The sequence below is a fragment of the Diabrotica undecimpunctata genome, chromosome 4 (assembly GCF_040954645.1).
Source record: "Diabrotica undecimpunctata isolate CICGRU chromosome 4, icDiaUnde3, whole genome shotgun sequence".
NCBI classification, from domain to species: domain Eukaryota; kingdom Metazoa; phylum Arthropoda; class Insecta; order Coleoptera; family Chrysomelidae; genus Diabrotica; species Diabrotica undecimpunctata.
In genome coordinates, this window is record NC_092806.1 from 132,269,427 (window position 1) to 132,283,041 (window position 13,615).

At 33.4% G+C, this 13,615-nt stretch overlaps 1 protein-coding gene across 1 annotated transcript; it reads right to left on the bottom strand.

Moving 5' to 3' along the window:
- Window positions 1–559: 559 nt before the first annotated feature.
- On the bottom strand, window positions 560–13,143 carry LOC140438408 (uncharacterized). Its single transcript, XM_072528088.1, has 4 exons — window positions 12,976–13,143; window positions 5,780–5,866; window positions 5,558–5,723; window positions 560–787 (listed from the first exon to the last, which is right to left on the bottom strand). The coding sequence occupies exons 1-4, from the start codon at window positions 13,056–13,058 to the stop codon at window positions 644–646; spliced, it is 480 nt and encodes a 159-aa protein (XP_072384189.1). The 5' UTR covers window positions 13,059–13,143; the 3' UTR covers window positions 560–643.
- Between the last annotated feature and the right edge of the window lie 472 nt (window positions 13,144–13,615).

Consider the following 13,615-nt stretch of genomic DNA (forward strand, 5'->3'; position numbering starts at 1 on the left):
CTGAGAGAACGGTTATTTTTATACAAAAAGGCTAATAAATATTTTTGTTTAAAATTATCTCAGCTACATTTTTTATTTGACACATTTTTTTACGGCATACAGATTTTTGGTAAATCAATAATTATGCTGATTATTTAAATGATGGTGATCTATACAGGGAAGAAACATCTGTTATCATTTATGTTTTTCTTTGAAAGTTTATATACTTAATGTTAGTGAAAACTAGAGAAATGCATATTTAACATTATATAAAGCCGTAAAAAGTTATCAAAATGGATGTGTCTTGATGGAAATCGGAGGTTATACTAATTTTGTATCGTGGTACACTGGACTACTTTATTTGTCCCAGTCATTAATTTACATTATCCCAGTTGTTACGTATATTGCCTTTCACCTTCTTGGTAGAAATGTCATGTTGATTTTAAGCATACAAACTTTCTTATTTTAAATTTGTTCTTTTATAATTCGCGAATACACGTTTTAAGGATACTCGAAGAAATTTTCAAGTTTCAAAGGACTAATTAGAGGTTTTTTCAGTAAAACTAGAAACAATTTAAAAACATATCTTTCTTATTTCTACCTCTCATTTAATTCGTAATAAAAAAATATAACTATAGTATATGATAAGTATATAAAAATTGGTTTATAAATTTAAGAAGTGTTCTTTGGTAGATTTAACACCGTCTTTCATGAAATCAAAAATTCCATAGACAACCTTATTATAACTCTCCAGTGTAGTACTATTTACGTATTCTTTCAAAGTATCCATGGTACCCAGCCGTAGAACCTGTAAATAGAAATAATTTATAGTCACCATAAATTTTTTTAATTATTTTCAACTGTACACGGTTTTTCGTGGATCTTGAATTAGTTCTTCCTGATATTTCGTCTACGGCTATGATAGTCATTATCAACACTTACTATACACACTCACATACATACAAATTCACCTTCAGCATAAGAAAACATAAAAAAAAATTTTGAAACCTACTGAAAATTCAATTACCGATTTATACCAAGAGAACTTTACTACACGTTCGATAGCACCCTCGATATGTTCTAGAAGTACTTCCAGTCAGAGGGAGATAATTACGACTCTCGTGCATATACTTCCTGGAGACAACCTACATGCTCTAAGTGCAAGACGAGTATCATGAAACGTGGCCACTGTTTTATTAATTACCTTCTTTCCTTGTAAAATTATGAGAGTTGGTATATTTTCTACGTTAAGTATATCTAAATCATGTTTTAAAACAAACTCTGGTAACTTATCTCTTTCGTTGATGTTTGTACTACTTCAGTTCACAACCAATGACCAATTACAGTTTATTTTCGCTGCAATCTCTCACTAGCTGGTCCAACTCCTTTGTTGGTAATTATTCGGATAAGAGTTATCACCATATGGGATCTAATATATAATATGGTCTTTATCTTTACTGTCGTTAAATTCCAGAAATAATGATTCAATAAACATAGTGTTTGGATATGTCGTTTGACTATTATACAAGGGACTTCCTAAAATCCATAAAGACAATTGTCCCATAAGGTCTATTGTTTTCTGTTACAGTCCAGTTTCTTAAGTTTCTGTTACACTCCAGTTTCTATATTATCAGAGTTTATTTAGAACACGATTCAGTATATCACTAATTTTAAACCTAAGTTCTCTATTAAAAATTTTTTAGACCTAATAGAACGTTTAAATAACATTAAAATAGAAGAAAGTTTTTATTTAGTTTCTTTTGATATTTTCAATTTGTTTACTTCTGTACCAAGGGATGAAACATTACCTTTGGTACACAACCTTCTAATCAATTGCTACATATCAGCAAAAAACAAAGATGCCATCTTAACTACCTATGCTTAAATTTTGTCTTGATCAGGACTTCTTCCAATTTAATCAAAAAATATACCACCAACAATACTACCAATAGGTTTAGCGATGGGATCTCCATTATCACCTTTTTTAGCTGATATCTTAAGACAGCTTAAAACAGAAATTTGTTAACAACAACAACAAAATAGTTTTTTGGTCAAGATATATTGATCATTGTATAGCTCTCATACAGAAAACCCAAGATAATGCTTTACAGATTCTGAATGATCTTCTGAATAACCTCCATCCTAACATCTCTTTTACACTGGACCCAGAATCTGACAATATGTTGAACTTCTTGGATTTGACTATATCTCGTAAAAAAGATTCTATAGAGTACAATATTTACAGAAAACCTACTCAAATAGATCATGTTAAACATGAAACATCTAATCATCCAACCCAACATAAAATGTCTACTTTTAATAGTTACATTTCTAGGCTACTCAAATTTTCACTTTCTAATGATGACTTTAATTTAAAACTTACTACTATCAAGCAAATTGCTTTCAATAATGGTTATGATCCCAACAATATCCATAAGCTTCTAAATAGAGATAAACTTAAAATTGCAAAAAAGCTTGCTTATTCATCACAATGTTTCCTTCAACCAACCCTGTTAATCCCTGTTAATCCAGGGCTTTTATATCAAAGCTACATCCAACCTTTTCATAGCAATAGTAGGTTCTGCCGAAGCTCCGTTACTATACAGAATGTTCGCCTGCAGGGCTCGAATTGGAGCAATCGGGGCCTCTGATGCTTTTTACGGATACCTTTTTAAGTCTGTAATACGTCTCGGAATAAGCAGCTCTCGATATTTTGCATGAGACCTCATCGATCATGTACACCAAGATGTGTGCGTTTTTTCCAAACTTTGGATTTTTAAATAACTAATCTTCCATCTCTTGATTTTGTCTCCTTTGATACTTGCACCGTCAGTCTGCACGCAGTAAGGACGCATGGTTCTTGGGCATATTATTGTGATCGACTACATTTTCGTCTGATTTTTCCCATAGACCCATATAGATATATATTACTCAGTAGATAGTATTATAGTAGTATATACTCGTTAGCATTGTTTACTTACAGGGGATGTGACAGTTTTCCAGGCGGAAATAACGGCAATCTATCACTGCGTAAAAGAAATAGAAAGGCAGGAAAGAACGTTTTGTTCAGTTGCCCTCTTCACAGATAGAAGCTGGTATGGGATTGCGTGTGTGCCCTAAATAAACTAGGAGACCGTAGCAAGGTTACGGTAGCCTGGGTACCGGGGCACTAGGGTCATAAGGGCAATGAAAAAGCAGATGGAATGGCCAAACAAGGCTTATCAATGTAATTCATTGGACCGCAACCCTTCTGCGGTGTTACAAACTCAGTAACGAGAACGGCTACAAGGAAGTGGGTAACTCATAAATCTCTGGAATGGTGGAGGAATTCACCAGAACAAAGACAGGCGAAACAGTTCGTTATAGACAAAGACAGGAAAACAATCAAAGCCATAGTAGGTCTAACAGGGCACTGTAAGTTGAATAGGCACTTGAAGCTGATGGGATTATCAGAGGATGACCTGTGCAGATTCTGTCACCTCGAAGAAGAAACAGCAGAGCACATTTTATGTCAGTGTGACAGTCTGGTAAATGTGCGATTCTTTGCATTAGGAGAAAAAATCCACCGGCAAATAGCTACATGGAAGGTACAGTCTCGAAGCTACTAGATTTTATAAAAAAGGTCAGGCTAGAAAATGTTATCTAGGACTAGAGGACCACGATAGATCTGAAAAAGTCGCAGTGGAATGGGCCAAAAGGTCACCTCTCTATATCTAATCTAATGGTTTACCCATAGATTCTGCGCTAAGGAATGTTTTATGGAACTGCTGAAGTTGATATTGATTTCCGATAGGAGCCTTTCTACTATTTGTTCAAGTCTGTCAATAATCAGGTCTTCTTAAACCTGATCTAGTTGAGTATCACGATGATATCTGTACGTCACCGCCATCCTAAATGCTTTTGTTAAATTTCTATATGACCTAGTCTGCTTGTTAGAAATCTTTGATTTTTTAGCGACTCTTTGTTGCAGGGGAGTAATGGTGTTCTCCCAAGGTCATTTTTTACCCCCTTTTTTTTGGTGGTACCTCCTCTAATTTTGACTTGCTGTGATCCATATCCCAGCAGCCATTTTTGCCTATCTCTCAATTTGCTTTTGCTGAGCCTTGTTTTTGATGGCCGGCTCAGAGTCTCTTTCTCTTAGAACACCTTCTGTCTGAGTCTTTAGAACAGAGAGAGAATATGCAACTGAAGAGGACTTTTTTTACGCCTTTAAGAAACAAGTTTACTTTATATTTGAATCGTCCCTCGTTCTCCAAATTTCTCTAGCTCACTCTATAATCTCCATGTATCTACATATTATACACATAAATATACATATTTACACCCATGTAGGTACATATTTAAATATAATGCACGGTTAACAATATCTTAAATGTTTATTCAGTTTATTCGGAAACAGATATTAATTGTTTTCCCCTTTCTTATTTTTGTACTCCTTTCCTCTTACAGTGACCCTACAGCCTAAAGTAAGACTAGGCCTCCTGTAATTGTTGTGGCTTCCTTTATACGTCGACTTCATCTTTCTTAAATTTTTTTTTTCTGAAAACCAATTAAATTTTTGTGTTTTCTAGCATCACCTATGTATCAAATTAATAATAGACTATTGGTATTATAGACCTTACTCTCCGATTTTTACAGTTTTGCAAAGAAATGGGCCAGTCAGCGAGAAATAGGCTTTATTTAAATTTTGGACTTTTCAATGTTTTCTGTAACAAATTCAACTTCTAGAGATGTAATGCTATGCATTGATTCAACATCATCCTTTTCATATTCGTGATTTGTTTATATGTTTATTTTAAGTCTAACCTCATTTGCCGCTCTTTTCAGCTGTGAATATGTTGGAATATCGTAAACTGTCCTTTTATTTAGATATAACAAAATAGTTCCATCATCATGCAAATCAAAAAAGAATTCTGAGTAGAAAACCATCATATTCTGGAATATTTTATTCTTAGGAAACTGGTGCTAACCGCCAACCGTTGTCAGTTTGCTGTGCCAATCTTTCTCTCGTTCTCAGCCACACCGTCCTTCGGTGTCAGTGGTGGTCTATCTCTATTCGTATTTTTTACTAGTACCGTTAATAGGATTAATCTGCGTGGGTAATTTTCATTTGTTTTTGACACATGTCCAGCCCATCTAAGCCTAGTATTTACTATTTCTTTATACTTCCCGTACTGGTCGAAATTGTATCGCATTCCTCCATAATTTTTCTTAATATCGTTCTTTTGAAGACGAGTAGAGAATTTACGTCTGTTTTGGACCTTCTGATCAATATGATGGTACTGGTAGGATGAGTGTCCTGTATATTGTTAGTTAGGTTTTTTGGCTTAAATTTCTGTTTTTTAGCTGCTTCTTTAGCCCACTCTAAATCTTTCGTTTTAATTCTTTAGATGTGCTAATGCTCTATGCTGAAGTTTTGTTTGGCGTTGCTTTGTTATTTTAAGGCCGATATTATATACGTTTGTTTAAATGGAAATGAACCGAATATACTACATTTCATAAAACAACAAAGAAAACGAAGACAAAACTATCACAATAAAAAAATAAAATAAATATAGAAAATTACTATTATACATACCTCAAAGATGTCTCGTTTGCTTGTTACAAACATACGATAAATAGCTTCCAACTTGCCTACCAAACTGCTAATCACTGTTTTTAGTAGACCGGATATTCCCTGTCCAGAATGCAGAAATTCTAGACCTTTTAGCAGTATATTTATTGTAGGATTCGTTGTACGAAATCTAAAATATTTGATTGTTCAGTATTTTAAAAATATTAATTTATTAATAAAACTTACTTGGATATAATTTTTTTAATTCCCCCAATAGGATCTTTTAATATATTTGTAAGGAAGCTTCTTACTCCATATCCCAAGTGCTCATTGCTTAAACAAAGAACATATATAAGTATGTATATATATATATATATATATATATATATATATATATATATATACATATATACAGGGTGAGTCATAACTATTGGAACATAGACTAAGCACAGGTTATTTGGACCAAAATATGGCTATTGGGCCAAATATACCTTAATAAAATGTTGCTAAGAAAAAAGATACAGGGCGTTAAAGTTAATTTTTGTTTTTCGTTTTTTGCTAGTAGTTTCCCTGTATATTTATAAATTGCTATCAAAATTGGCACAGAGGCATAATCTTAGACAAGAAATAGTATTTTATTTACAATTCCATTATCAAATACCAAACTAATAAACAAAGTTGCAACTAACTTAAGGTTTCCGTTTTGACGATAAATCAAAACTAAACACACTTTAACTTAAAAGAACTCACAAAAACTCAAACTAAATGTTCTACATGGTCTCCCCCGATTTCTATGCCTTTTCTAATTCTTTTTATAAAGGATTTTCGGACGTTAAAAAAAATATTATTCTGTTCCCTTATAAGATTAGCTGCATTTTAAATGTATCTCCAAAGTTCGTCTCGTGTGTTAATTTCATTGGCATAAACTAAGGACTTCATATGTCCCCAAAAATAAAAATCTAGCGGGTTGTACTCAGTACTTCTTGGTGGCCATTGAAAATCACTGCCTCTGCCAATCCATCGTTGAGGAAATACGTCATTAAGATGATTTCTAACAGCTAATGAAAAATTAGGTGGCGCTCCATCCTGCATAAACCACATTTTTCTTCTTACATCCAGTGACAGATCATCTTAAATATCACTAAGACTATTTTCCAAAAAGAATAAATAAGAATCTCCATTTAAATTCGGAGGAAGAACATAAGGCCCTAGTAGTTGGTCGCCTATAATGCCACACCAAATATTCAATTTAAACTCATGCTAAAAATGTCTAGCTTTAATAGCATGCGGGTTTTCTTTTTCCCAATAATGACTATTTCGCCAATTAAAAAGCCCTCGTCTGGTAAAAGTTGCTTTGTCGGTGAACATAATATTCTTAATAAAGTGTCTGTCATTGCGATGTTTATTCAGAATACGTTGGCAAAACTGTAAGCGTCGTGGAAGATCTGTTGGAAGTAAATTTTGAACAGGAGTGAAGTGATAAGGATGGAGGTTCTCTTTTTTTAGAATTCTAACAATAGACGACTGACTTACTCCTGTTGCTGCTGATAGATGTCGTGAACTTATTTCAGGATTTTCATCTACTAGAACCAAAAGCTCATCTTCTTGATTAGGTGTGATTTGTTTCGGTCGACCACCCCGATTTTTAGTGTGAAATGGCCCAGTTTCACCTAAACTACGATATAATCTTGCAAAAGTTTTGTGGTTTGGTTGCCTTCTGATTGCGTATAACATTCCATACCTTCTGGCTGCCGAGCGACCGCAAAAATTCTCTTGTGCGTATACGCAAATCATATCTCGCATTTCTTCATTAGTAAAATGATTGTGACGAGGCATTTCAATTAAAAAAAGTAATTATTACTTTAAAAAAATGCAACATTACACTACACTGTCACATCAAAAATAATATACTCTGAACAAATGACATTTACCAACAACAATTATCTGACAGTCCAAAGCATACTTTTCATAAATGAAATAATATTTGAAATCCTTTTTTAAGACTTTAAGCATTTCGACTGCGTTTTTATCGAAAACGGTTGAAATTATCATGTTTAAACAAAAGTACCAATTTTACGTAAAAATGATGTTTACGTCATATTTTTTAATAAAAATTTCTAAAAAGTTTCATCAGAAAAAGTTTAGACTCAATTTGATTATTAGGAATAATCCACGTGGCGCCCTCTATGACAAAACGTAAAATTGTAAATAAAATACTATTTCTTGTCTAAGATTATGCCTCTGTGCCAATTTTGACACACATGACGCAAAACTAAATTTTAATTGTCATAGCAAACAGTTTTTACCAGCTATTAACATCTCTATGAAGTAAAGAGACTGTGAGCAGTTGGTAAAGCAGCCTTGATCAAATAATTCTTGATCATAATTGTTGGAAAGTGATTACGACGGATAAGCTAAAGCAGTGCAAGCAGGAGATAAGTGCTTAATTTCACTGCCATATAATCACCTCAAAACCGTTCTTATCGTCCCTTCGCTATTTTTCGAGGAAAATTTCTTTCTGTCCGATTATCGTCACTGAATCTGTGAGTTGAGCACGTTTAAGTAGAAGCTAAGTATGGCCGTAACGGTCGACGCGATGAAATAACTAATTAAAGTTTATCGCCAGATCTCACTGCCGTGCTTAATCACTATGCAACATCTGAGTATAAGGCGCTACCTAGCTGCCACCAGTCTTCTTTCAGAAATGAATATCTTTACTAGGACAAAAATGGACCAAAAATAATTAAACCAAACAGAAAAGGGAGAAAAACAGGTAGTTCTTCACCTCACTCAAAAATAATATGAAACTGGATCATATTTTAGGCTAGAGTACCGAAGATGAACAAGTAGTTCTTTTAATTAACAAGGGCCAAAAAGATTCAACGGGCGACGTTAGGTAGTGCATCATAAAGGAAACAGTTTTAGCACCTAATAAGAAAGATATTAATCAAAGTAAAGCTCCACTTTCCTTTGGAAACAGGATTGAAACGGGCAAAATTATCACCGCCGAAAATAAGTTATCTTATGGTTAGCCGGAAACAACCATAAAGGTTGGCTTAAAAATATTCAGATATTTCTCTGTTCTCTCTGCAGTAGCTATAAAAGAGATAGTTTTGGACAAAATGGTGGAGATCATATTAAAGCACATACAAGCCTCAATTTAGTGACCTGCAGTTTACACAAGGATATAGGCAGTTGTTTTGTAAAGCCATATGTATAAAGTTAGATCGTTTTCGTGGTCTTTCTACTGATCGTCTGCCTAGTAAGGAACCGTCTCTTGCCGTCTTTATTTACTCTATTTATTGTCATTCGGCTTATATGATTATTCCATTCTACTCTTCTATTTCTTACCCAATCCTTGATGTTCTCCACCTTGCATGTACGTCGTATATCTTCACTTCACAAAGCTAGACATGAATCGCTAAAAAACATAATTCTGGATCTCTAGCTACAGCAGAGTATCTTACTTACTCTAAGGTATTTACTTAAAAGAGCTAAACTGGCAGGGGACTATAAGATTTTTCATACCGAGAATTATTAAGATTTTTAGTATCCTGGAGACGCAGAATGGTGGCCTCTATTCTAAGAATTGAAGGACTCTAAAAATAGTCGAGGATAAAACTAAAGTGGATCTCATATCGGCAAAGTCTAAACAAAAATGGCAGTATGGTTTACTAAAAGTTTAGTCAGCTAAGCATGATATTACAAAAAAGTCACGCATATTAGCGTAGATCAAGTTTTGCACCCTTAAGTTGAACCAGAATAAAGTTAACTACCAAAGAACGATAAAGTAATAACACTTTCAAGAAAAAATATAATGAAATATAAATCCCCTAAGAAAAAGAGTAGTAATATCTAGTTGCATATCATCAAAAACAGATTAAAAACTTATCTACATTACCAAATACCTCAGGAATAAGCCGAGTTTGTAAAGGGTAAAGGTACATGGAAACAAATCCTAAACCTGAGACAACTCATTGAAAAGTCTAGAGAATTTTTTCTAGAAAATATTTTAATAGAAATGGGCACAAAAATGCACCTGGTGGCACTAAAAATCTGTATCAGTCCAATATAGCAACAGTACAACTAGATCAGAAGTTCTCAAACCAATTCAAGACCGAGAGAGACGGTCCGGTGGAGTAACAGTGGCTGGTAGGAAAATCTCCAATTTAAGATTTGCTGATGACACTACACTTATAGCAGCATATGAGCAAGAAATTTTTAATCTCCTGCGAAGAGTTGAGTACGAAAGCAATAAAGTTGGTCTGAAAATCAATAAAGCTAAGACAAAAATAATGGTGGTCGACAGATTCCAAACTCTTCGACTGACTTACATGTTACAGGAATGCCAGATAGTGGATAATTTTGTCTATCTCTAGTACAACTAACGATAGTAAATTTGAAGCAGAAGTTCGCAGATGTATTGGTATGACAAAAAATTTCGATTCTAAACCAACTCGAGATTAAAAAAAGGCTGTTCACAATATGTCTGCAACGTACTCTGCAATTTTTCAGTCACGTAGTTCGCAAAGGTTACAATAGTTTAGAGAGATTAATTGTTTCTGGAAACGTTCCGAGGAGATGATCATCACCAATTAGATGGTCCGACCAAATAAAGAATTCTCATCCTCAGTAATGGTGAAACGACAAGAGAGAGAGAGAGAGAGAGAGAGAGAGAGAGAGAAGAAAAAGAGACTAAAATAAGTGTGCAATCTATGTGAAAAATGCTAAACAATATAAACTATAGAAAAAAAAATTTTAAAGACAAAAGTAAAAAATCTATAACGAACCCAGAAAATATCGAAACTTCGTGGAAACAATATGGTGAAACGTTGTTCTGTAATAAAGGTGAAGAAACCAGCACGTATAAAAAAAAAACTATGAAAAAGAGGCACAAATCCTAAAATCAAGAATTAAGGCGGAAGTAAATAAATTAAAGATGAGAAATACAGTTAAAATATGATAACCATAGTTATTGAGGATTAATATAGGGAAGAGTTATAATAGAAGTGCGAAAAATAAGCAATGATATTGGTACTATTCTAAGAAGGACTAAAAAAAGAATAGACTGAAAATAATAAGTAGGTAGAGACCGTAGAGATACAGACACAGAAACAAAACCTTAATGTTACCGGCAGTTTCATTACTGTACTTTCGTCACACTGGAAGAAGAAGAAATGATATGAAAAGAATGAGAGTTGGTGGTCATATAGATGGCAAAAAAACTATAGAAATATCTATGTCGATGATCAGATCAAATAAAGAACATGACTGGTTATACATTTTTGGAATTAAAACAATATGGGCAAGAAGTAGATAAATGAAAAGCAAGATTCAACCGAATAGGATAATATTACTATACTATTAAGAAGAAGAAGGATAGAACCCTTTGACATGTGGCTTTATGGCAGAAGGCTAAGAATATCATGCACACATCACATAACAAATCGAGCAGTATTAAACACCACAAACAGGGAGTAACGATTTAAAAACGATTAAGAAAAGAAAGACTTTGTACCCAGACCATATCATGAGAAATAATAACCTGCTACGAATAATAATTGAAGGAAAGTTAGGTGGCCTAAGTGGTGGGGTGGCAGAAGAATAATGTCATGGCTTCGCAATACTAGAGCTTGAACGGGCATGAACGTTTATTAAATACTAAACGCTACACAGACTCAAGAAGATTTTAATGTAGTAATCGCAAACCTCTAGTAATGGAGTGAAGCAGAAGGAAAAGAGAGAATGAATGAATTGATGAATAAAAAAATAAAAATTTTTGTTTTGGTAATTTTTAATTTTACTTTGTATCATGAGATGAACGAACTAATAAAATCGTAACATATTCAGAAGGAAACATCGGTAGACTGCTTTCGATCCCTATTTGCTAAAGGTGACGATAATAAACCACCAACACGAGAGGTGACAAAGAACGAAGAAATAAATAATGAGGAGGAAGAGGAGAGGACAGAAATCACCAGGAGAGGACAGAATACCGAACGAACTCCTAAAGTACAGAGGACCATATCTGACTAGACCTATTAAAACTAATCCAAAAAATAATATAGCAAAACAGAATTTCTCAAGAATGGAGATCAAGCATCCTAATACCTCTCTTCAAAAAGGCAGACAAATTGGACCCAGATAATTGTAGAAAAATTAATTGATTAAATACAACACTAAAATTAACAACCAAAGTAATAACAAATAAACTAAATGAAATTATAACACTAGCAGAACAACAAGGTTTTGGGTCGGGAAGATCATGCATTGGCGATATATTTATAATGAGACAAGTGCAAAACAAATCATTAGAATACAACAAACCGACATATCCATGTTTCGTTGACCTTAAGAAGGGATTTGACCAGGTCAAATTAAAGGACGTCATCCACTTATTGTACGCCAGAGAGATACCTCTAGAAATAATCAAAACGATCGAAAAGATCTACCAAAACACACAATAAAAGTAAAAGTAGAAGAAGAACTAATCGACCCTATTGAAGCTGGCAATGGGATAAGACAGGGGGATTCCCTTAGTCCTCTATTGTTTAACCTGATTATGGATGAAATAATAAAAACAAAAAAAAGATATCTAATGGGAGAAAAACAACTTAAAATAATCTGCTATGCAGACGACGCAATACTACTCTTTTAAAGTGAAGACGATTTACAACGTATGCTGCACCAATTTAATATAACCACAGAAAAATTAACATGTTAATCCTAAAAAAGACCATATGCATGGTTACAACAACAAATTTACTAAGATGTAAATTGGAGCTGGCAGGTCAGATAATAGATCAAGTGATAAAGCTTAAATATCTAGGCATCACATTATCTATCTATGCAAAGCTCAAAACTAAAGTGGAAGATCGAGTGAATAGAGCAAATGGAGCAGCAGGCTGCCAGAACGAAACAACATGGAGAAATAAAAATATCAGGAAAGACATAAAAGGCAGAATTGACAAAACATCAGACCAATAATGACTAATGCGGCAGAAACACGACCTGAGACAGATAGGACAAAACGGATGTTAGAAACAGCAGAGATAAAAACACTAAAAAAATTAATGGTACGACACTATGGAACATAGCTAGGGTAGCTTCACGAACTGGGTAAGAAATAGAAGAGTAGAATCGAATGATCATATAATCCGAATGACAACAGAGTAGTAAAAACGGCAAGAGACGGTTCCCCAATAGGAAGACGATCAGTAGGAAGACCACGAAAACGATGGAACGACAACTTACTGGAGGTACATTAAAAAAACCGACCGAGTCATGTCTACATAAAAACAAGAAGAAGAAGAAGGAGAATACTTTATAATAATATATTATATATTTCGTATATATAAATGAATGAAAAATGTCAATATTTATAACAAAACTCTTTTACATATCACAATTAAAATTAAAAGAAATTACAAAATTCAACTAACCCACCCTTATTTGCTGTCGTCAACAAAATTGAGTACGAGATCACTACAACTACAATACAAGATAGCCTTAAGATAGCGCTCATCTTGCTAATTACTGTAAAACTTTCTTATTAACAAATTTTTATATATTAATATTTCTACTAAAAAACCTGACGTAATTAACTACAATCGAATAATATATATTTTTTAATAGTAATATAATACGAAAAAATACAAATTCAATATAATTGTTTTTGATGATAGTAGGCGAGTAATAAATAATACAATGTATAACAATGATGTAATTGTTTTAAAATGTGTACTTAAATTTTGTAGCTATCGCGCAATAATTGAGTACGCAATGTAATTCAATTAAGGCGTCCCAAGAATACAGTGTTTGTCGTACCTATCTAATTTCTAAGTATTTATTATAATCAATCGTATTAAAGTATTTGATAATTGTAGCTTAAAATTTTTTTTACTACAAATGTGATATTTAATTGTCTTTTTGCAGGTCAATTATATTTTTTATTTCTGCTCATTAGAATTGAAAGATCTTAATATTATAAAAATAATATAAAACTTAAATTAAAAAGCAGCTAATTATCTTCGAAACATGAAGAATTGTCTTCGTTAACGACAACTTTATTTTTTGTTGTTT